The sequence below is a fragment of the Heterodontus francisci genome, chromosome 11 (assembly GCF_036365525.1).
Source record: "Heterodontus francisci isolate sHetFra1 chromosome 11, sHetFra1.hap1, whole genome shotgun sequence".
Lineage (NCBI taxonomy): Eukaryota > Metazoa > Chordata > Chondrichthyes > Heterodontiformes > Heterodontidae > Heterodontus > Heterodontus francisci.
The window spans coordinates 77,179,992-77,203,683 of NC_090381.1; the positions used below are offsets into that span (position 1 = coordinate 77,179,992).

Genomic DNA, 23,692 nt, shown 5'->3' on the forward strand with positions numbered 1-23,692 from the left:
TGTAGTATAAAAGCAGATTTATAATTGCATTTGGTATGTACAATCTGCAACACCCACAATGTTAAATTGAGGCAAGGTTAATTACAGTCCCTTATAGATTTATGGGTAGAACTTTACAGATTAGTCTGTATCCAATGTCAGAGCATACAGATAGTTAAGTTTATGTAGTCTCAAATAAGAGAATAAGATTTGGTATAATGAAAGGTTATCAACATGAAATGCTAACTTTGTTTCTCTCTCCAGAGATGCTGCTTGACATGCTGAGTGTTTCAACCATTTTCTCTTCTTATTTTACAAGACTTGGGACTATGGTCAGGTAATAATATTTGCTGTACCCCAGGGCTGAAATGTACTTGAAAAGCATACAATCCTTTAAAACTAGTGACTTTCCCTCTCAGTGACAAAAGCTGACTGAAGAGCAGGTACTTACTAACTTGAGAGGATTATATGCTTGTACATTAAATAGCTACAGTTGAGTGTAAAATTCCTAAAAGCAATAAATCAATTAAACTATATAGTGGTTAATATGCAATAGCACAATACATTTAAGAGAACACAATTCATTTTTTAAATTTGCAAATTCATTTCATGCATCATTGTAGGATTACTCATTGGCACAGTCCTTAGTGTAAATCAATTACATTACGGCAATTTTAGTACAGTCATGTCATCTCTTCCATTCAGCTGAGAAAACTACTAAGTACCTGGTGACACTTATGCACAACCACTAGTTAGAGAGTAGTTCCCAAGACTTCGCATAAAAATTCCATCAAAAGAGGCCAAAAATCAATAAATAGAGAGTCAAATTTAATACCATGTGGAGGAGTTGCATTCCCTAAAGCAAATCCAAATAAGCTACTGAAAGCAGTAGCTGAAATTATCTGTAGATATACAGACTGCTTAAAGCATTTTACTAGCTTAAAATACCCATTTATATAAAAACATATTTCACAAAAAAGACTTACCACATATAATACATAACAAAATCTAAAGAATCTCATTGCAGCTATCCCTTATAAATGACAAAGAACTATATTCCGGTGAACACAGTAATTTTTCTCACACCAGAGTTGTTAATTCAACTGTCAATACAAACTGGCAGTCTATAGCTCAGAAAAAGTACTTGGGCAATATCTTTTCCTTTGATTCATTGCACAAATATCTAGTTATTTATCAATTGAGCAAGATTCTTCTGTCCATGATGTTTGGCATAATGCATTTACCAGGAGGATCTAGATAGTGTTCTACATACTTCAACTCCTTCACAATGAAGGAAGTCAGTTGATGCCAGCCTGCTGATGTGATTGTGAGAATTCACAGCGAGTTGTAAATGAACCAATGCATTATAAAGCTTTTTCATTTCCGACTAAAATATTAGATTCCCATTTGCTGTTAAAATGTTTCAAAGAAAAGCACAAGCGTTCAGTTAGAAACTGGCAATACAAATGTAACGAGAGATTGATTACATTATTTTCATTTAAAATATTTGAACGCTTTAAATATTTCATATGAATGTATTATATCTAGCATACAGCAAATAATATAATTTAGTTAATTTAAGCATTCAGTTAGAAATATTTAAAGCGTTCAAATATTTTAAATGAAAATAATGTAATCAATCTCTCGTTATTTGTATTGTCAAAAGCATCTCAATAATACATAGTAGTAAATAACAACTTGTATTTATATAGCATCTTTAATGTAATAAAACATCTCAAAGTGCTTCATAGGTGCGTTACGAAGCAAAACTAGACACCGAACCACATAGGCGATATTACAGTAAATGGCCAGAAGCTTGGTCAAAGAGGTACATTTTAAGGAGAGCCTTAAAAGGAGGAAATAGAGGTAGAGAGGCGAAGAGTTTAAGGGAGGGAATTCCAAAGCTTAGGGCCTCAGAAGCTGACGGCATAGTTGCAAATGGTAGAACAAGTAAAATTGGGGGTGCTCAAGAGGCCAGAATTAGATGAGCACAGATATCTGAGAGGGTTATGGGGCTGCAGGAAATTAGAGATAGGGAGGGGCGAAACCAGACCATAGAGGGAATTGAAAACAAGGATCAGAATTTTAAAACCGAAGCATTGCTTAACTGGGAGCCAGCGTAGGTGAGCGAGCACAAGGATGATGACTGAATGAAATGGTGTGAGTAAGGACACAGGCAAGTTTTGGATGATCTCAAGTTTATAGATGGTAGAATGTGGGAGGCCATTGAGGAGTGCATTGGAAAGTCAAGTCTAGAGGTAACAAAGGCACAGAAGAGGGTTCCAGCAGCAGATAAGCCTGGATACGGGTGGAGTTGGGCAATATTAGGCAGATGGAAATAGGCAGTCATGTCGATGGCACGGATATGTGGTCAGAAGCTCATCTCGGGATCAAATATGACACCAAGATGGCAAACAGTCTAGTTTAGCCTCATAGAGTAACCAGGGAGAGGGATGGAGTTGGTTGCTAGGGAATGGAGCTTGTACCGGGGACCAAGGACAATGGCTTTGTCTTTCTAATATTTAATTGGAGGAAAATTCTGCTCATCGCGTAATGGCCACCAGACAAGCAGTTTGATAATTTATAGACAGTGGCGGCGTCAAGAGAATTGTGGTGGTGGTGAGGGAGAGCTGGGTGTCATCAGTGTATATGTGAAAACTGACTGTCTTTTCAGATGATGTTGCAGAGGGACAGCCCGTAGATGAGTAATAGGAAGGAGTAACGTTGCAGGAGTGGGAAGAGAAGCTATTATGGGTGGTCCTCTGGCTACGATTAGTTCGATAAGAATGGAACAGGCGATTGCAGACTCAATGAGCTGGACGACCGTGGAGAAGCATTAGAAGAGGATGGCATGGTCAACAATTCCAAAGGCTGCAGAAAGGTTGAGAAAGACGAGGTGGGATAGTTTACTTTTCTCACAGTCACAAAGGATGTCATTTGACTTTGATGAGAGCTGTTTTCGTACTGTGACAGAGACCAAAATCTGATTGGAGCGATTCAAAGGTGGAGTTCCAGGGAAGATGAGCATCGGTTTGGGAGGTGATAACACATTCAAGGACTTTGGCAAGCAAAGGGAGGTTGGAGATGAGGCGGTAGTTTGTAAGGATGGCGGGGTCAAGGTTTGCTTTTTGAGGAGTGGTGGTGATGGCAGATTCAAAGGAGGGACAGTACCTGAAGAGAATGAATCATTAAAATATCAGCTAACATGGGAACAAGGAAGGGAAATTGGGTGGTTAATTGTTTGCTAGGAATAGGGTCGAGGGAGCAGAAGATATGTCTCATCAACAAGGTTATTTCAAAGAGGGCAGGAGAGGAGTTTCAGAGCAACTAGAAAGCGATGCAAGTTTAGGGCTGGGAACTAGGGGCGGGGTGGGCGAGAAATGGGGGCAGGGAACTAGGGGCAGTGGGGAATTGGATGGAGGTGGAGGCAAGTGGTACAGGCACCTGATCAGATGGTCTCATGTGTAGTGACAAAACAATCCACGAGCTCCTTGCACTTATTGCTGGATGGAGGAGACAGGGGAGAGTGATTTAATAAGACAGTTTGAAGTAGAGAAAGGAAACCGGGGGTTATCTTTGCATTCCAGAATGATCCTGGAATGAAGTGAGCAGTTTGAGCAGACAACAGCAGGACCTGATAGTGCTTTATGTGGTCCAAGCGGATCTGGTGGTGAATGGAGAAACCAGTTGTCCGCCAGAGCAGTTCAAATGTATTGCATGGTGCCCTTTGACTTATGGGAATGGAAATGAATAAACCTAGTTTGGTGTTCAAAAAATGTTTAGAAATTATTTAGGCTGGTACTACACAAAGTTATTTTTTGTTTAATTATTTCATGGGATAAGGGTGTTGCTGGCAAGGCCAACATTTGTTGCCCATCCCTAATTGCCCTTGAACTGAGTGACTTGCTAGACTACTTCAGAGGGCAGTTAAGAAAGAGTCAACCACATTGCTGTGGATCTGGAGTCACATGTAGGCCAGATCAGGTAACAACAGCAGATTTCCTTCCCTAAAGGACGTTTGTGAACCAGATGGGTTTTTACAACAATAGCTGATAGTAATAGTAATGGTGCCATGAAACTATTACTGAGACTAGCTTTCAATTCCAGATTTTTATTAATTGGATTTTTAAAATTAATTGTATTTAAATCCCACCAGCTGCCATGGTGGGATTTGAACCGGTGTCCCCAGGGCACTAGCCTGGGCAACTGGATTACTAGCCCAGTGACATTACCAATACGTTACTGTCTCCCCAATGTTATGTTGATCTACAACTTTAATACCACCATGCAACACTGCACCAGTGCACCACTATTTTTGACTCTTGCAGTGGCCTCCATATTACTTGGAATAAACCTTTCAAAATTAAATGAATTCATATTTTGAGTTTCTCGCCACTACTCCTTCCCAAGATGGCCAGAACTGAACACTACAAAAAAGTAAAAAATGAACATGAGTACTTTATACTTTACTTCCCATTCCTTTCTTAATGCTTCTAAACAAAACTAGTTAATTTTATCGACTTGACCTCAAATATATTACCTTTGTGATTTGTCAATGGAGAAACAAAAAGACTTGCTTTAGTGTATATCTATATCTCCGCTTTAAAGATGTCTGCAAACGCGACATGAAGTCCTGTGACATTGATCACAAGTCGTGGGAGTCAGTTGCCAGCGTTCGCCAGAGCTGGCGGGCAGCCATAAAGGCGGGGCTAAAGTGTGGCGAGTCGAAGAGACTTAGCAGTTGGCAGGAAAAAAGACAGAAGCGCAAGGGAAGAAGAGCCAACTGTGTAACAGCCCCGACAAACAAATCTTTCTGCAGGAAGAGTCTGTCACTCTAGAATTGGCCTTTATAGCCACTCCAGGCGCTGCTCCACACACCACTGACCACCTCCAGGCGCTTACCCATTGTCTCTCGAGATAAGGAGGCCAAAGAATATATACGTTTTAAAACTTCCTTTTCTGGGCATTTGTGTTCAAAATGTGGAATTTTAGCAATGAGGAATGGAATACTTTCCCAAATTAGCATCAAATAGTTCCAGGTTAGGTATATCACGTGTAAATGCAGATTAAAGCACCTTCCCAACTCATCCAACCACCCTGACCAGTGTAATATTTTTCTATTTCTCACACCATTCTGTGGCACCACCAGATGAGATTCAACACTAAACCAACAAGTAGAGGCAAGTTTCTATTTTAGGCATTGAAATAAAATTGCCTAAACTCATGCCCATTGCTGTCATTCAAGCTTTTCAAAGATCTACAACATTGACCTGAAGTGTACTTTTGTTCACTATATACTGCTCATCCAAGCCTTTACTTAAATTAACTGTGATTATATCATTTGTGATTATTTACAGTAACTTACCTGAAGGGCAGCCTATGATCAGCATTTAAGAAAAACAAAGAGAAAAAACCCACCATTATTGACTATTTGGCAAGTAAAAGGTTACAGAACATGGGAATGAACAGAATACTAGCGAGGAACTGAGTAAATTGCACATAATTTTACACATATGTATTATTTCCATTGGAAGGAACTTGGAGGCAGGCAGTCACAGGATGAAAGTTAAAAAAACAGAGGAGAGGTACAAAATGAGAAAAAAATGTTTAGCAGAGAAAAAAATTTAAATGCACTTTGTAATAGGCAACATAATTTCATAACTCAAGTCTGAGACTCAGAATCTAAAGGTAAATATTATGCAAAACACCTCAGCATTTAGACCATGATTTTATATTTAAAAAAAAGCATGAAGTGGGTTACTCCTATGATGGCTACATGGGTTATATGTATAATATGATGCAGTCCTGACACCATACACAAACCAGAAGTTCCCAGGCTTCAGCTCTGGTGAACTGATTAATCTCAGCTGCTGCAGGAATGTGAGGGTGGTGTCAAGAGTAGGGATTCTGGACTCAGAGCAGAAAAACCTACATGGGTTGCTACAGACCCATGCTGTGTGAAGTCAGGATCTGGACTGACTGTGAAGCTTTATATCTCTCCCCAACAATTGCACAGTCACTGATCAAGTTCAATCATAAAGAATGATTATGCAGAATTGATATCAAGAAACAGCTGAGCACACTGGATACAGCAAAGGGCTATGCGACCTGACCACAGCTCAGCTGTGGTGCTGAAGACCTGTGCTCCAGAACTAGCCGCACCTCTAGCCAAGCTCCTCCAGTACAATTGCAGCACTAACGTCTACCCGACAAAGTGGAAATTTGTTCAGATATGTCTTTTCCACAAGAAGCAGGACAAATCCAACCTGACCTATTACTGCCCCATCAGCCTACTCTCAATCATTAATAAAGGGATGGAAGGGGTCGTCGACAGCGCTATCAGCCAGCACTTATCAACTAGCTGCTCACCAATACTCAGTTTGGGCTCCTCCAAGACTGCTCTGCTCCATACCCCATTACAGCCCTGGTCTAATCATGGACAAAATAGCTTAATTAGAGATATCCAGCACAGAAACAGGCCCTTCGGCCCATCATGTCTGTGCCGGCCATCAAGCACCTAACTATTCTAGTCCCATTTTCCAGCACTTGGCCAGTAGCCTTGTATGCTATGGCATTTCAAGTGCTCATCTAAATACTTAAATGTTGTGAGGATTCCTGCCTCTACCACCCCTTCAGGCAGTGCGTTCCAGATTCTAACCACCCTCTGGGTGAAAATATTTTTTCCTCAAATCCCCTCTAAACCTCTTGCCCCTTACCTTAAATCTATGCCCCCTGGTTACTGAACTCTCCGCTAAGGGAAAAAGTCTCTTCCTATCTAACCTATCAATGCCCCTCATAATTTTGTATACCTCAATCATGTCCCCCCTCATCCTTCTCTGTTGTAAGGAAAACAACCCTAGCCTTTTCAGTCTCTCTTCATAACTGAAATGCTCCAGCCCAGGCAACATCCTGGTGAATGTCCTCTGCACCCTCTCCAGTGCAATCACATGCTTCCTATAGTGTGGTGCCCAGAACTGTACACAGTACTCCAGCTGTGGCCTAACTAGCATTTTATACAGCTCCATCATAACCTCCCTGCTCTTATATTCTATGCCTCAGCTAATAAAGGCAAGTATCCCATATGCCTTCCTAACCACCTTATCTACCTGTGCTGCTGCCTTCAGTGATCTATGGACAAGTACACCAAGGTCCCTCTGACCTTCTGTACTTCCTAGGGTCCTACCATCCATTGTATATTCCCTTGCCTGGTTAGTCCTCCCAAAATGCATCACCTCACACTTCTCAGGATTAAATTCCATTTGCCACAGCTCCGCCCATCTTACCAGCCCATCTATATCGTTCTGTAATCTAAGGCTTTCCTCCTCACTATTTACGGCACCACCAATTTTCATGTCATCTGCGAACGTTCTTATCATACCTCCTATATTCATGGGTAAATCATTAATGTACACTATAAACATCAAGGTTCTCACCACCGATCCCTGTGGTACACCACTGGTCACAGGCTTCCACTTACAAAAACAACCCTTGACCATTACCCTCTGTTTCCTGCCACTAAGCCAATTTTGGATCCAATTTGCCAAATTGCCCTGGATCCCATGGGCTCTTACCTTCTTAACCAATCTCCCATGCGGGACCTTATCAAAAGCCTTACTGAAGTCCATGTAGACTACATCAAATGCTTTACCCTCATCTACACATTTAGTCACCTCCTCGAAAAATTCAATCAAGTTAGTTAGACATGATCTCCCCCTGACAAAGCTGTGCTGACTATCCCTGATTAATCCCTGCCTCTCCAAGTGGAGATTAATCCTGTCCCTCAGAATTTCTTCCAATAGTTTCCCAACCACCGATGTTAGACTCACCAGCCTGTAATTACCTGATCTATCCCTGCTACCCTTCGTGAATAATGGTACCACATTCGCTGTCCTCCAGGCCTCTGGCAACTTTCCTGTGGCCAGAGAGGATCTGAAAATGTGTATTAGAGCCCCTATCACCTCCCTTGCCTCACATAACAGCCTGGGATACATCTGGGCCTATGGATTTATCCACTTTTAAGCCAGCTAAAACATCTAACACTTCCTCCCTTTCAATGTTAATATGTTCAAGTATATCACAATCCCCCTCCCTGATCTCTACACCTACATCGTCCTTCTCCACAGTGAAAACACATGAAAAGTAATCATTTAAAACCTCACCTATGTTCTCCAGTTCCACACACAGATTGCCACTTTGGTCCCTAATGGGCCCTACTCTTTCCCTGGTTAGCCTCTTGCCCTTAATATACTTATAAAATGCCTTAGGATTTTCCTTTATCTTACCTGCCAGTGTTTTTTCATGTCCCCTCTTTGCTCTCCTAATTACTTTTTTAATTACCCCCCTACACTTTCTATATTACTCGAATGCCTCCGCTGTTTTCAGTGCTCCGCATCTGCCATAAGCCTCTTTTTGTTCCAGATCCAATACTCTATATCCGTTGACATCCAGGGTTCCGTGGACTTGATGGTCCTACCCTTCACCTTAACGGGTACATGTTGGCTCTGAACCCTCACTATTTCCTCTTTGAATGACTCCCACTGGCCTGATGTAGACTTTCCTACAAGTAGCTGCTCCCAGTCCACTTTGGCCAGATCCTGTTTCATCAAACTGAAATCGGCCTTCCCTCCAATTCAGTACCTTTATTTTTGGCCCATCTTTGTCCTTTTCCATAACTACCTTAAATCTTAGAGTTATGGTCACCGAAATGCTCCCCAACTGATACTTCTACCACTTGTCCAGCTTCATTCTGCCCCTTCTCTTGTAGAACTTTCTACGTACTGGCTCAAAATGCTCTCCTGTATGCATTTTAAGAATTCCTCCCCCTTTAAGCCTTTTGCACTAAGACTATCCCAGTTGATATTAGGTAAGTTGAAATCCCCTATTATTACAGCTCTCTGAGATTTGCCTACATATCTGTTCCTCTGTCTCTCCCTGATTGTTTGGAGGGCTATAGTACATGCCCAGCCAAGTGATTGCCCCCCCTTTTGTTCTGATTTGAGAAACCTTCTAAGATATCATCCCTCCTTACTGCAGTAATTGACTCCTTGATCAACAGTGCAATACTACCTCCTCTTTTATCCCCTCCCCTATCACGCCTGAAGATTCTATAACCCTGGAATACTGAGTTGCCAGTCCTGCCCCTCCCTCAGCCATGTCTCTGTGATAGCAATAATATAATCCCATGTGCTAATCAATGCCCTCAATTCATCTGCCTTATTAGTAAGACTCCTTGCATTAAAGTAAATGCAATCCAGCCTTGCATTTTTCACTTGTGCCAACCCGTCCAACTTGCACATGCCCACCTTTGCCAGAAACAGACCCAGTGATCCAGGAACCTAAAGCGCTTCCTCCTGCACCATCTCCTCAGCCACGCATTCATCTGCTCTATCCTTCTATTCCTATACCTGATAGCACGTGGCACAGGGAGTAATCCAGAGATTACTACCTTTGAGGTCCTGCTACCTAGCTCCCTAAATTCCTGTTGCAGGACCGCATCCCTCTTTCTACCTATGTCGTTGGTACCAATATATATCACGACATCTGACTGCTCACCCTCTCCCTTCAGAATGTCCTGCAGCCGCTCTGTGACATCCATGACCCTAGCATCAGGGAGGCAACATACCATCCTGGAGTCTCATTTGCGGCCACAGAAACGCCTATCTGCACCCCTTATGATAGAATCCCCTATCACTATAGCTCTTCCACCCCTTTTGCTCCCCTGCTGTGCAGCAGAGCCCTCCGTGGTGCCACAAACTTGGCTGTTGTTGTTTTCCCCTGGGAGGTCACCACCCACCGCGCCCCCCCCCCCCCCCCCGCCCCCAACAGTATTCAAAGCAGTATATCTGTTTGAGAGGGGGATGGCCACAGGGGACTCCTGCACTACCTGCCTGCGCCTACTACTCCACCTGGTGGTCACCCATCCCTTTTCTGCCTGTGCAGCCATTACCTGCAGTGTGACCACCTCACTAAACATGCTATCCACGATGTTCTCAGCATCACGGATGCTCCACAGTGAATCCACCTGCAGCTCCAACTCCATAATGCGGGTAGCCAGTAGCTGCAGATGGATATACTTCCTGCACACATGGTCGTCAGGGACACTGGAAACGTCCCTGATTTCCCACATAGCGCAGGAGGAGCATATCACAGGGCTGACCTCTCCTGCCATTACTTACCCTTAGATTAATTAGTTACTCCCTTAATTAAAAAATACTAATTACACTAGGGGCCTTGTGTTACCCACTACAATCTAAAGTCCTTAATAAGTTACACTGAATTAAAAACACTTTAGTAGTACTCACCTTATTATTAGGTTTTTCAACAGAAAAAAAACTTTCCCCTTTTTTAAGCTATTTAAATGCACTATCTACTGCTACTCACCCGACCAATCACCTTGCAGATTTCCCGTGATGTCGCTAAGTTTTTTTCGAGTCTCAGCACACGCCAAGAGAGCAAGTCCGCCAGCCATCACCGCTCCTGTCATCAGCTAAGTGAGGGCCTCGAGCCCCTCGCTCTCTTTTACAGCTCCCGCTCCGGATCAGGGGTGAGTTGAGTGTGACTGCCAATGTCATCAAAGCAGCATTAACAGAGTGTGGAATGGAGGAGCCTGAGTAAAATAGAAGTCAAGGGGAAACCTCTCCACCAGCTGAACTCATATCTGGCACAAGGAAGATGGTGTGGTTGTTGGAGTCCAATCACCTCAGCGTCAGGATATCACTGCAGAAGTTCCTTAGGGTAGTGTCCGAGGCCCAACCATCTTCAATTGCTTCATCAATGACCTTCCATCCATCATAAGGTCAGAAGTGGTAACGTTCTCTGATGATTGCAGTGTTCAGTTCCAATCGAAACTCCTCAGATAATGAAACAGTCTGCACCTGCATGCAACAAAATCTGGACAGAATTCAGGCTTGGACATTCGCACCACACGAGTGCCAGGGAATGACCATTTCCAACAAGAAAGTCTAACAATCTCCCTTGATATTCAATGGCATTACCATCAAATCCCTCATCCTGGGGGTCACCATTGACCACAGACTTAACTGGATCAGCCACACATATACTGTGGCTACAAGAGCAGGTCATAAGCTGAGTATTCTGTGGCGAGTGACTCACCTCCTGACTCTTCAAAACTTTTCCGCCATCTACAAGGCACAAGTTAGAAGTGTGATGGAATACTTTGCAGTTGCCTGGATGGGTGCAGTTCCAACAACACTCAAGAAGCTCAACATCATCAAGCACAAAGCAGCCCTCGATTGGCACTCTATCCTCCACCATATTTAACATTGACAAGATGCACTCTAGAAACTCGCCAAAGATTCTTCGATAGCACCTCCAAAAACTGCAACCTCTTCCACCTCGAAGGAAGAGGCCAATTTACCCATCAACCCACAAGTCTTTGGCATGTGGGAGGAAACCCAGGGAGAACTTGCAAACTCCGCACAGGCAGTACCCAGAACCGAACCCGGGTCGCTGGAGCTGTGAGGCTGCGGTGCTAACCACTGCGCCGTCCCATGAACATAGATTTTCACTCGCTTCTCATTCAGTAAATCTATCACAATATGGATACGTTCTCTGGGCAACAGCGGGGACTGGAAGTGGTAGAAACTAAAGAACACTATCCCTTTAAGTCCCTCTGAGAGAAACTGATCATCAGCACAGTGGTTAGCACTGCAGCCTCACAGCTCCAGCGACCCAGGTTCAATTCTGGGTACTGCCTGTGCAGAGTTTGCAAGTTCTCCCTGTGACTGCGTGGGTTTTCACCAGGTGCTCCGGTTTCCTCCCACAGCCAAAGATTTGCAGGTTGATAGGTAAATTGGCCATTATAAATTGCCCCTAGTATAGGCAGGTGGTAGGGGAATTGTGGGGATGTGGTAGGAATATGGGATTAATGTAGGATTAGTATAAATGGGTGGTTGATGGTCGGCACAGACTCGGTGGGCCGAAGGGCCTGTTTCAGTGCTGTATCTCTAAATAAATAAATAAAAATCTTCCTACATGACGCAATGATGCCAATCTTTAAATCTATTTTTGTTCTGCGACAAGTCATATTGTGTTTGTACCATCACAAGTGAATAACTCATTGGTAGGATTTAGTTCTGTTTTTGACTACTTTGCCATATTCCTTGTAAAACTCGCAAATCTAAAACTCAGAAGATGCAAACGGAATGTACAGTTGGAGCTTTCGCAACCTTCTTGAACAAAGTAATAAGCTCAGCAAATCTCTCCATTACTGAGGTACAAACACCAACACAGATCATTCTTCACCAAGAATCTAAAAGTAATGGTTGGAAAATAAGCCTAAATGTATTCGCTACGTTAAAATTGGTACCATGAAGTTTAATAAATTTCGTGATCATGATGAGGGACTTCAGTGCTGGTATGGAATACAGTTCCTCCAAGGGCCCCCAATGTCAGCAACTAGCATTCCTATGTGAAGTACAACACAGCCAGCTCCCTTTACTCTGCACAACAATGTGCTTTAATCTCACAAGAGCACTGCCTACAGCACGAATATTAAGTGCTTCCATTTTCTATATGACCCACCTTTGTAATCTCTCCCACTGAGACTGCTAATTTGGTACCAATGTGCCAAATTGAAGCAAATTTTGTGCTATAACATATACCCACTAGAAACTTGGTGAAATTCCCCAATTCCTTTCAGGAAGATCTTACAAGGAAAGGAAGCAAACAATCGGGACTAGATTTGAACCTAAATCCTAAAGATAAACAGTTAAGGTGATATTTGCTACACCATGTCACTCTTAAACTGTTGAACTCAAAGAGGTAGTTACTGATAGGAAAGGGGAGACCAGGAAATAATTATTCCATAATAATAAAAGCAAAATACTGCGGATGCTGGAAATCTGAAACAAAAACAAGAAATGCTGGAATCATTCAGCAGGTCTGGCAGCATCTGTGGAAAGAGAAGCAGAGTTAACGTTTCGGGTCAGTGACCCTTCTTCGGAACTGATGTGTTACAAATAAGCACTTTTCATGCAATCAGTTAGTTAAAAAACACTCTGAAGCACTCTTGCATAAAGCCCTACACGTACTCACGTAGTGTGTGAATAGGAGAGTGGACAGGAATATTTTCGGCTTACATCACACAACTTTATCTCTAACATTGGCACAATATCTATTTCTCGACTAATGTCAAGCCAGTTCAGTAGAAATGGAGAATAAAACATTGGTTTATAATCAATTTTTCAGACAAAATACACAGATGTCAATATCAAGAATGCTAGACTCCAGCAACTTGGCTGAAATCCACTTTCTTGGTGGAAAAGCAATCTACTTGTACACATCTAAGTTAAGTACCTATCAACCCAAGTAATATTCCCTTACAACTTAAGTCTGAACATCCTAGAGCCCCATACATAATGTCCTATATTTTTCCAAACTGACTTCAGTTCTGGTGAAAGGTCATCGATCTGAAATGTTAACCCTGTTTCTCTCTCCAGACACTGCCAGACCTGCTGAGTATTTCCAGCATTTTCTGTTTTTATTTTGACTTCAGGGTTTGCCTGGTTGGATAAGTGATACTACAAATGCAAACTTTAAGGGTTACAGAAAGAATTGATTTTAATACAAAGAAGTGGATTACAGCATGACATAGGGGGAAAAAGCAAAGTGCAGCAGTAATACAAAGGTGGCCATCATGTCATACAGAAATCTTTTGGTTTCGAACCAACTTAATGGAATTTTCAGTCCTTGAAATATCATAATAGACTTAACCCAATATCAGTACAATAGACTATTCAGACTAAATGAACTGAAGGATTTTTAACAGTATTCTATATATTTGTCAATTTAGTTTTAAATTGTAACATTTGGTCTATTTAAGTCAAGTATCACCTTTCCAATATATATTTTGAATATCGTAAAATTCTGTACTTCTTTACAGTTCTTTTCAGAAAGTGAGATATGTATCTAACCAAAAAGTTCTTTTTAAAATGAAAGAACCTTTCAATTAAGTAAATTGTAATTCATTTTTAGTGGCAATGTCCATTTCAAAAGGTTAAATTCACAAGTGTCAGAGGAGTAGAAAGAAAAATCCAGTAATTCACAAGTGACAGCCTGGCTCATGGTTTTATTTTGTTTAGGATATCTGAGAGTCAGGAGCTGCCATTATAGTTAGTGCCCACAATGAAGGATAAATGTGGAGTAATCACTGTAACACTGATTTCCATGCAATCGGCTGCACATATTCTAAAATACTGATTAAGGATCTATGGGTACGTTTAACAACCATAAATGAAAGTAAGAATCTGAATAATGCAAAACATTTGAACTATATATACATTTTCAGTTATCATGGGATGCTAGTGCTATGCAAGATTTCACATACCTTTTGTTGAATAGTGGAGTGCTTTTGCTCCATATCCCTCTTCTCTTTAGCTGCATCCACAACTAATTGATCCAGCTGTTGAAACAGAACAGTATATCAGATAATTGTTTGCTTAAATTTCTAAGTTATGAATCTTAATTTGTTACCTGTAAATATTCCTACTCATTTTACAAACTCTCAAAATAGTGAAGCCACATATAATGAATGACAGATTTCTAGAGAAATCTAAAATAAGTTCATTCTACCAAACCACGTCATGATATCTCAGACTATTTTTACAACTGATGTAACTAACAAAATCCCAGTAATTCAATATGTTCAGTTCTACTTACACATTGAAAATAGATTTAGGATCATCCAATCATAATGCAATTAAATACCCCTATTTTACCATTTGTCCTCTGTAACATTAAGGAAGCATCATACCTCGGCTGGAAATTTTCATTGATTCATTCTGATAGCTTGTGCTGAGGTCCAGTTGGTAGTTCTGAGAACAGAGACCTGGCACTGATCCATTTTGTATCTTAAATTCAGAATGATTATATAGTTCTAAATGAATATCTGACTGTGGCATCAGACCAGTAGGAATCATTGTACATATAATCTACACACTGGCGAAGGTTGCAATGCTCGATCATTGTTGCCTGCATTAGCAACTATGAATGTCTGATAGGGTAAACCAGTGGCAAAGATGCTGATGTCTAGTGGTACTGCATCAATTAGGCAGAAGCAATAGAAGCAAGTGTTCAAATACAAGATTTTTCCAATCATGTTACTGCCTTTATGCAAAAAATAAAGAAAAAAGGCTTTGCAAACCAGTCTAGCATTTTGAGATTGATTGTACTTCAACTCATAAGCAAACAGGAAAAAAAATACATTTCCTAGAAAGTATAGAATACAGCCTACATAAATAAAACAAGCTTTTCAACTTAAAATGTTACTCCAAATTCTTGCCTAAGAAATTATCTTTCTGTCTAGCAAGAAAAATTAAATAAATCAGTTTTCTCCTACAATCCGCAAGTCCTCACTTTACTCTGATCAACATAGCCATCTGGGGTCATACGGAATGCAGAAGATAAAATATTAAACCTGGAGAGAGAATGTAAGAAAATTCAATACAAGTGCAGCAGTTAACAGAGCTGCACTAATTGAAACCGGTGAGCTAGTCTTTTGTTTATCCAGTCACTGAGGAAATTAGTAGTGTATACTTCAAGGGCAATGGGAAATGATTAAGAGTATGGAGCAAGACATTTTTGCTGCCAGAATTATTATGCAGACACAAAATAACTACAACATCTAGATTAAGCTGCAACAACTTATATTAATATAGCGCCTTTAACATAATAAAATGCTTCACAGGAGCATTATAAAACAAAGTATGACATTGAGCCACAAAAGGAGATATTAGGTCAGATGACCAAAAGCTTGGTCAAAGAGGTAGGTTTTAAGGATGTCTTAAAAGGAGGAAAGTGAAGTGGAGAGGCAAAGAGGTATAGTGAGGGTATTCCAGAGCTTGGGGACAAGGCAACTGAAGGCACGGTGATTAAAATCAGGGATGCACAAAAGGCCAGGACTAGAGCAGTGCAGATATCTTGGAGGGTTGTGGAGCTGGAAGAGATTACAGAAATAAGGAGGGGCAAGGCCATGGAGGGATTTGAAAACAAGGATGAAAATTCTTTAAAAATCAAGACATTGCTTGACCAGGAGCCAAGGTAGGTAAGTGAGCACAGGGGTAAAAAGGGGAAGGGACTTGGTGCAAGTTAAGACATAGGCAGCAGAGTTTATGGGAGTAGAATGCGGGAAACTAACCAGGAATGCATTGGAATAGTCAAATCTAGTGGTAACGAAGGCATAAGGGTTTCAGTAGATGAACTGAGACAGATGAAGTTATGGAGGTGGAAATAAGCAGTCTTAGTGATGACATGAATGAGGTCGGAAGCTCATCTCGGGGTCAAATTTGACAGCAAGGTTACAGATGGCTTAATCTCAGACTGTTGCCAGGGAGAGTGATGGAGTCAGTAGCTAGAGAACTCAGTTTAGAATGGGGACTGAAAACAGTGGCTTTGGTCTTCCCAATATTGGAGGGAATTCCTGCTCACCCAGTACTGGATGTCAGATAAGCAGTCTGATAATTTAGCTACACCGGAGGAATGGAGAGAAGTGGTGGTAAGGTAGACCTGAATGTCGTCAGTATGCATGTGAAAACTAATGCAGTACTTTCGGATGATGTTGCCAAGGGGCAACATGTAGATGAGAAATAGGAGGGGGTCAAAGATAGATTCTTGGGGGACACCAAAGGTAACAGTACGGGAGCAGGAAGAGAAGCCACTGCAAGTGATTCCCTGGCTACAATTAGATAGATGAGAACAGAACCAGGAAAGAGCAGCCCATCCAGCTGGACAACAGTGGAGGGACGTTGGAGGAGGATGGTGTGATTAACCGTGTCAAAGAATTCAGACAGATTGAGAAGAACGAGGGGTCACAGTCACATAGGATGTCATTTGTGAATTTGATAAGAGCTGATTCAGTACTGTGGCAGGGGCGTTGTGTGTATGTGTTATATATATTGTTAGACCAAGGCAGGAGTAATACACTATCAATCCAGTCCCACTACTCCACAGGTCCTAGCATATCAGTAAAGTTTCCCGCCTATCGGAAAAATAGCCAAATTAAACACTCTATTTGTCCCCCAGAATAAAGCAGACCAAACCAGGTTTTTTTAAGCAATAATAAAATTAACTATTTATTAATAAACTAAGTCTTAAACAATAATGAGATAAATCTATATATGAAAAGTTGTTATAACTCCTTATTCTTCCTAACCCTCATGAACACACATATACATTCAAAAACCGGTTAACTGGGGAAAAAGGCTTTTCTCTTTACAACTGTTTCTTAGGAATAATAAAATAATTTTGGGGTTGTAACGTTCTGATAGGATATTTCCGGGTCGGTGAGATGTCCCAGAGTCAAATGGTCGGATGCCACTCCAAGTGTCTCCAAGCAAGGTTGATGAATAGTCTGTGATGGGTAGGTATTCATGGTACTTCATCTGCAGCAGGTGTCACACAGTTCTTTCAGCAAATAATGTAGCAACAGGTCTACTTGGATTTTGAAATAGCAGTCTAGCAATAGAAGCTTTCAGGATCTCCCAAAACATAAGAGGCAACAGGAATCACTCCCGAGGCAGAGAATTTTCAGAGATTGGAAACAATACGAGTCTGCTGCCTTTTAAAATGCAGGGCTTCCTCTCAGAAAAGAAGGCTTTCGCCACAGAGAGTAGCAACTCCTCTTTTCTTGGATCTATTCCTCTCCAGTGGTCTTTTTCCTCTCTCGAGGCAGACCGCAGCCACCACTTCAAATGTAGAATTTCTTTTTACAAAGAGAGGAAAGCCTTCTTTTCAAGGGAGAGGTCTTTTTCTCTGGTCTGCAAAATCAGGTGCCCGCCAGTTTGTTCTGCCTCCTGCCTGTCCAGTTCACTGGTCTTTTACAATGCAGAAGTGAAACTGAAACCCTATCAAGTCATGTTCCGTGTCATTTCCCTTGCTGTTGTTTGGAGCAGGTGGCTTGCAGTCTGTCCCACTCAGTTCAAACACCAAATTTCAGCAGTGTTCACAGAAAATCCTTTTTCTCAATCTTTAAAAGCACACAAAATTCTTAGCTTTCAAAAAAAAAAACAAACAAAGCTCTTGTGACAATATAAATATATTTGTTTCAGCTGGAAAAAAGTGGCAAGTCAGATAACACAATAGAATACAATATATGCTAGGTCAATTGTTTCTTCAATGTGTTGTAATTCTCATTTGTGGTTTTTATTTTGAAAATCGTATGAACATGCAAAGTAAAAAGATTGCAGCACCACAGGGCAAGAAGAGGCTATTCAATAAGAAATACAACACTGCAAGTTACTATTATCTTTCGGATGTACACGATTCCAGAAACATTATTCAAAAAGTATGAGCATTCCCAAAGTGTCCTGGCCAATACTTATCCTTTCAATACCACCAAAACAGGTCATTTACTTGATGGCTATTTGTGGGGCCTTGTGCACAAATAGGCTGTCATGTTTATTTACATAGCAAAAGTGACCTTCAGAAGTAATTTATTGGCTATAATGTACTTTGGAATGTCCTGAGCACATGAAAGGCACTACATAAATGCAAGTTCTATATTGCTCGATTGAATGCTGATCACCGCTTGCAACAGTGGACATGTGAAATTTAGTGTTGCAAGTCAAATCTGAAACTAAATTGGAGATCACTGCAAACCACAAAACCTTCAACCAATCTCAAGTGAAAATGTTTATCCCTCTTCCTTCAGGCAATGCATAATTGTTTAATTAAGAATGTATAATTGTTAAATTAGACTAAAATAGTCGATAGTCATTGCATATTATATCATGGATTCATCCTGAAACAAAGCATGATACTGAGTCCAGTAGTTGCCCAGCAGTTGAAAAGTGCAAATGTGCAAGTAAGCAGTAAAATAAAATCTGAAATGTCTGTATGTGAAAGGAAACAGAAGCCTTTGAATTCTTTTTGAACCCCTGGAAGTCAGGATTTTGACTCAATCCACCACTTGTGCATCCCTAATATAAGGGGCATAACAAATAAAATGACCTTTACTTAGTACTTTTTTTCAGGTTTGCACTTGCTGCTGTTCAATATTCAGTGTATTTACACCTAGTCTGTACTAATGCTTTGCCTTTCAACACACCACTAACATATTGTTTGCCTTTGCTCTGTGACCTTTTGGTCAGCTATGTGGCCTGGTCCAATCTAGACCTCCTTTGTTATCTCTTGCCCCACCCCCACCTCACTTGCTTATAACCTGTGACTTTTCTAATATTTGTCAGTTCCGATGAAGGGTCACTGACCCGAAACGTTAACTCTGCTTCTCTTTCCACAGATGCTGCCAGACCTGCTGAGTGATTAGATTTTAGATTAGATTAGAGATACAGCACTGAAACAGGCCCTTCGGCCCACCGAGTCTGTGCCGACCATCAACCACCCAATTATACTAATCCTACACTAATCCCATATTCCTACCAAACATCCCCACCTGTCCCTATATTTCCCTACCACCTATCTATACTAATGACAATTTATAATGGCCAATTTACCTACCAACCTGCAAGTCTTTTGGCTTGTGGGAGGAAACCGGAGCACCCGGAGAAAACCCACGCAGACACAGGGAGAACTTGCAAACTCCACACAGGCAGTACCCAGAATCGAACCCGGGTCCCTGGAGCTGTGAGGCTGCAGTGCTAACCACTGCGCCACTGTGCCGCCCTTCCAGCATTTCTTGTTTTTATTTCATATTTCCAGCATCCGCAGTATTTTGCTTTTAATTTACTTAGTTGAATTGATCATTTATAGCTGGCCACAAAATATTATTCCCTTAGATTATAGAAAATACTTGTCCAACTGTGGACACTACCCCTTTAAGTGCACAGGTGGGTACAGGGAAGACTGGAAGAGCCACAGTGATAGGTGATTCAATAGTCAGGGGAACAGACAGGCATTTCTGTGGCTGCAGATGTGAATCCAGGATGGTGTGTTGCCTCCCTGGTGCCAGGGTCAAGGAAGTCACCGAGCGGCTGCAGAGCATCCTGAAGGGGGAGGGTGAACAGCCAGCAGTCGCGGTCCACATTGGAACCAACAACATAGGTCGAAAGAGGGATGTGGTCTTGCAGTCTGAATTTAGGGAGTTAGGGAAGAAATTAGCAAGCAGGACCTCCAAAGTAGCAATCTCCAGATCACTCCCAATGCCATGCGCAAGTGAGTATAGAAATAGAAGGATAAGATAGATGAATGCGTGGCTGGAAAGATGGTGCAGGAGGGAGGACTTCAGATTCCTGGGATATTAGAACAGGCTCTGGGGGAGATGGGACCTGTATGGGCTGGACGGGTTGCACCTGAACAGAGCCGGGACTGAGTTCCTTGCGGGACGTTTAGCAAGTGCTGTTGGGGAGGGTTGAAACTAGTCTGGCAGGGGAATGGGGACCTGAAGGTAGACTCAGTTGGGACAAAATCAGAAACGAACATAGAAGGCAGAAAATTAATGGATGAGTCTGGAAGACAGAGGAAACAAAGGTTAGAAAATGTAAAAAAAGTTTGGCAGTGCTCAAAGGTATCTATTTCAATGCAAGGAGTATAGCAAATAAAGCAGATGAGCTGAGGGCACAGATAGACATGTGGCAGTATGATATCATGGCTATCACAGAAACATGGCTTAAGGAGGGACAGGAATGGCAGCTCAACCTTCCTAGTTACAGGGCTTTCAGACGCAATAGGGAGGGGGATAAGAAAGGAGGGAGAGTGGCAATTTTGGTCAAGGAAACTGTTACAGCTGTGAGGAGGGATGATATGTTGAAAGGTTGATCAAATGAGGCCATATGGATTGAGCTAAGGAACAAAAAAGGGGCAATCATACTGCTGGGAGTGTACTATAGACCCGAAAACAGTAAGAGGGAGATAGAAGAGCAGATATGTAGGCAAATCTCTGAGAAGTGCAAGAACAATAGGGCAGTAATCGTAGGGGGGGGGGGGGGGGGGGGTGTTAACTACCCCAATATTAACTGGGATAGTTTTAGTGTGAAAGGAATTGAGGGAGCAGAATACTTGAGGCGCATTCAGAACGTTTTTGCCCAGTATGTAGCAAGTCCAACAGGACAGGGCACAGTTTTAGACTTAGTTTTAGGAAATGAAGATGAGCAGGTGAAAGGGGTGGCAGTGGGAGAGCATTTTGGTGGTAGTGATCATAATTTAGTCAGTTTTAACATAATTATAGAAAAGGAGATAGATGGAACAGGAGTTAGAGTTCTCAGCTGGGGCAAGACCAATTTTACTAAACTGAGGAGTGATTTAGCAGAAGTGGACTGGAAACAGCTACTTGAAGGTAAATCAGTGTCAGACCAGTGGGAGACATTCAAAAGGAGATTCAAGGGGTTCAGAGTAAACATGTTTTCACAAAGAAAATGGGTGAGACGGCCAAATCTAGAGCCCCATGGATATCAAGGAGCCTACAGGGTAAGATAAGGCAGAAAACAAAAGCTTATGTCCGACACCAAGAACTCAAATCGTACAGAAAGCAGAGAGGAGTATAGAAAGTGGAGGGCTAAAATCAAAAAGGAAATTAGGAAAGCAAAGAGAGCGCAAGAAAGAATATTGGCAAGCAAAATCAAGGTGAACCCATAGATATTTTATCAATACATTAAGAGTGAGGATAACTAGGGAGAGAGTAGGTCCCATAAAAGACTAGAAAAGTAACCTATGTGTAGGGGTGGAAGATATTGGTGTAGTTCTTAATGAATACTTTGCATCCGTCTTCACAAAACAGGGGGACGATGCAGATATTGTAGTTAAGGAGAAAGAGTGTGAAGTATTGGATGTGATAAACATAGCATCCTTGAAAGTTGATAAACCACCAGGGCCAGATGAAATGTACTCTAGACTGTTAAATGAAGCAAAAGAGGAAACAGCAGAGAGTCTGATCATCATTTTCCAGTCCTCAATGGATACAGGTGTGGTGCCGGAGGATTGGAGAACTGCTCACATTGTACCTCTGTTTAAAAAGGGAGCAAAGGATAGACCGAATACTTACAGGCCAGTCAGTCATAGAGTCAGAGTTATACAGCACAAAAACAGGCCATTCAGCCCATCGTGTCTGTGCTGGCCATCAAGCACCTATCTATTCTAATCCCATTTTCCAGCACTTGGCCCGTAGCCTTGTATGCTATGGCTCATGTGCTCATCTAAATACTTATGAAATGTTGTGAGGGTTCCTGCCTCTACCACCTCTTCAGGCAGTGCGTTCCAGATTTTGGGTGAAAAACTTCTTCCTCAATTCCCCTCCAAACCTCCTGCCCCTTACCTTAAATCTATGCCCCCTGGTTATTGACACTGCAGCTAAGGGAAAAAGTTTCTTCCTATCTACGCCCCTCATAATTTTGTATACCTCAATCAGGTCCCCCTCAGCCTTCTTTGCTCCAAGGAAAACTACCCTAGCCTATCCAGTCTCTCTTCAAAGCTGAAATGCTCCAGCTCAGGCAACATTCTGGTGACTCCCCTCTGCACCCTCTCCAGTGCAATCACATCCTTCCTATAGTGTGGCAACCAGAACTGTACACAGTACTCCAGCTGTGGCCTAACTAGCATTTTATACAGTTCCATCATAACCTCCCTGCATGGGATCCAGGGCAATTTGGCAAAGTGGATCCAAAATTGGCTTAGTGGCAGGAGGCAGAGGGTGATGGTCGAGGGTTGTTTTTGCGAGTGGAAGCCTGTGACCAGTGGTGTACCGCAGGGTTCGGTGCTGGAACCCTTGCTGTTTGTAGTGTACATTAATGATTTTGACGTGAATATAGGAGGCATGATAAGTAAGTTCGCAGATGACATGAAAATTGGTGGTGTCGTAAATAGTGAGGAGGAAAGCCTTAGATTACAGGATGATATACAGCCAAAGACTTGCAGGTTGATAGGTAAATTGGCCATTGTAAATTGCCCCTAGTGTAGGTAGATGGTAGGGAATATGGGATTACTGCAGGGTTAGTATAAATAGATGGTTGTTGGTCGGCACAGACACGGTGAGCCGAAGGGCCTGTTTCAGTGCTGTATCTCTAAACAAAATAAATAAATGGATGGGCTGGTAGCATGGGCGGAGCAGTGACAAATGGCATTTAATCCTGAGAAGTGTGAGGTGATGCATTTTGGGAGGACTAACAAGGCAAGGGAATATTCAATGGATGGTAGGACCCGAGGAAGTACCGAAGGTCAGAGGGACCTTGGTGTACTTAACCATAGATCACCAAAGGCAGCAGCACAGGTAGATAAGGTGATTAGGAAGGCACATGAGATACTTGCCTTTACCAGCCGAGGCATAGAATATAAGAGCAGAAAGGTTATGATGGAGCTGTATAAAACGCTAGTTAGGCCACAACTGGAGTACTGTGTACAGTTCTGGGCACCACACTATAGGAAGGATGTGATTGCACTGGAGAGGATGCAGAAGAGATTCACCAGGATGTTGCCTGGACTGGAGCATTTCAGCTATGAAGTGGTTAGCACCGCAGCCTCACAGCTCCAGCGACTCGGGTTCAGTTCTGGGTACTGCCTGTACGGAGTTTGCAAGTTCTCCCTGTGACCACGTGGGTTTCCGCCGGGTGCTCCGGTTTCCTCCCACAGCCAAAGACTTGCAGGCTGATAGGTAAATTGGCCATTGTAAATTGCCGCTAGTGTAGGTAGGTGTAGGAGAATGGTGGGGACGTGGTAGGAAATATGGGGTTAATGTAGGATTAGTATAAATGGGTGGTTGATGGTCGGCACAGACTCGGTGGGCCGAAGGGCCTGTTTCAGTGCTGCACCT

General features: G+C 42.1%; 1 protein-coding gene across 3 annotated transcripts in view; it reads right to left on the minus strand.

Annotated features, from left to right (window-relative positions):
* The window catches only part of LOC137375314 (arf-GAP with coiled-coil, ANK repeat and PH domain-containing protein 2-like), a 215,155-nt gene that overhangs the window by 78,389 nt on the left and 113,074 nt on the right, over positions 1-23,692 (minus strand). For all 3 annotated transcript variants that reach the window (XM_068042287.1, XM_068042286.1, XM_068042288.1), the window contains exon 9: positions 14,327-14,401. In XM_068042287.1, the coding sequence (XP_067898388.1) occupies positions 14,327-14,401 (75 nt within the window). The remainder of the gene's footprint in view (positions 1-14,326; positions 14,402-23,692) is intronic.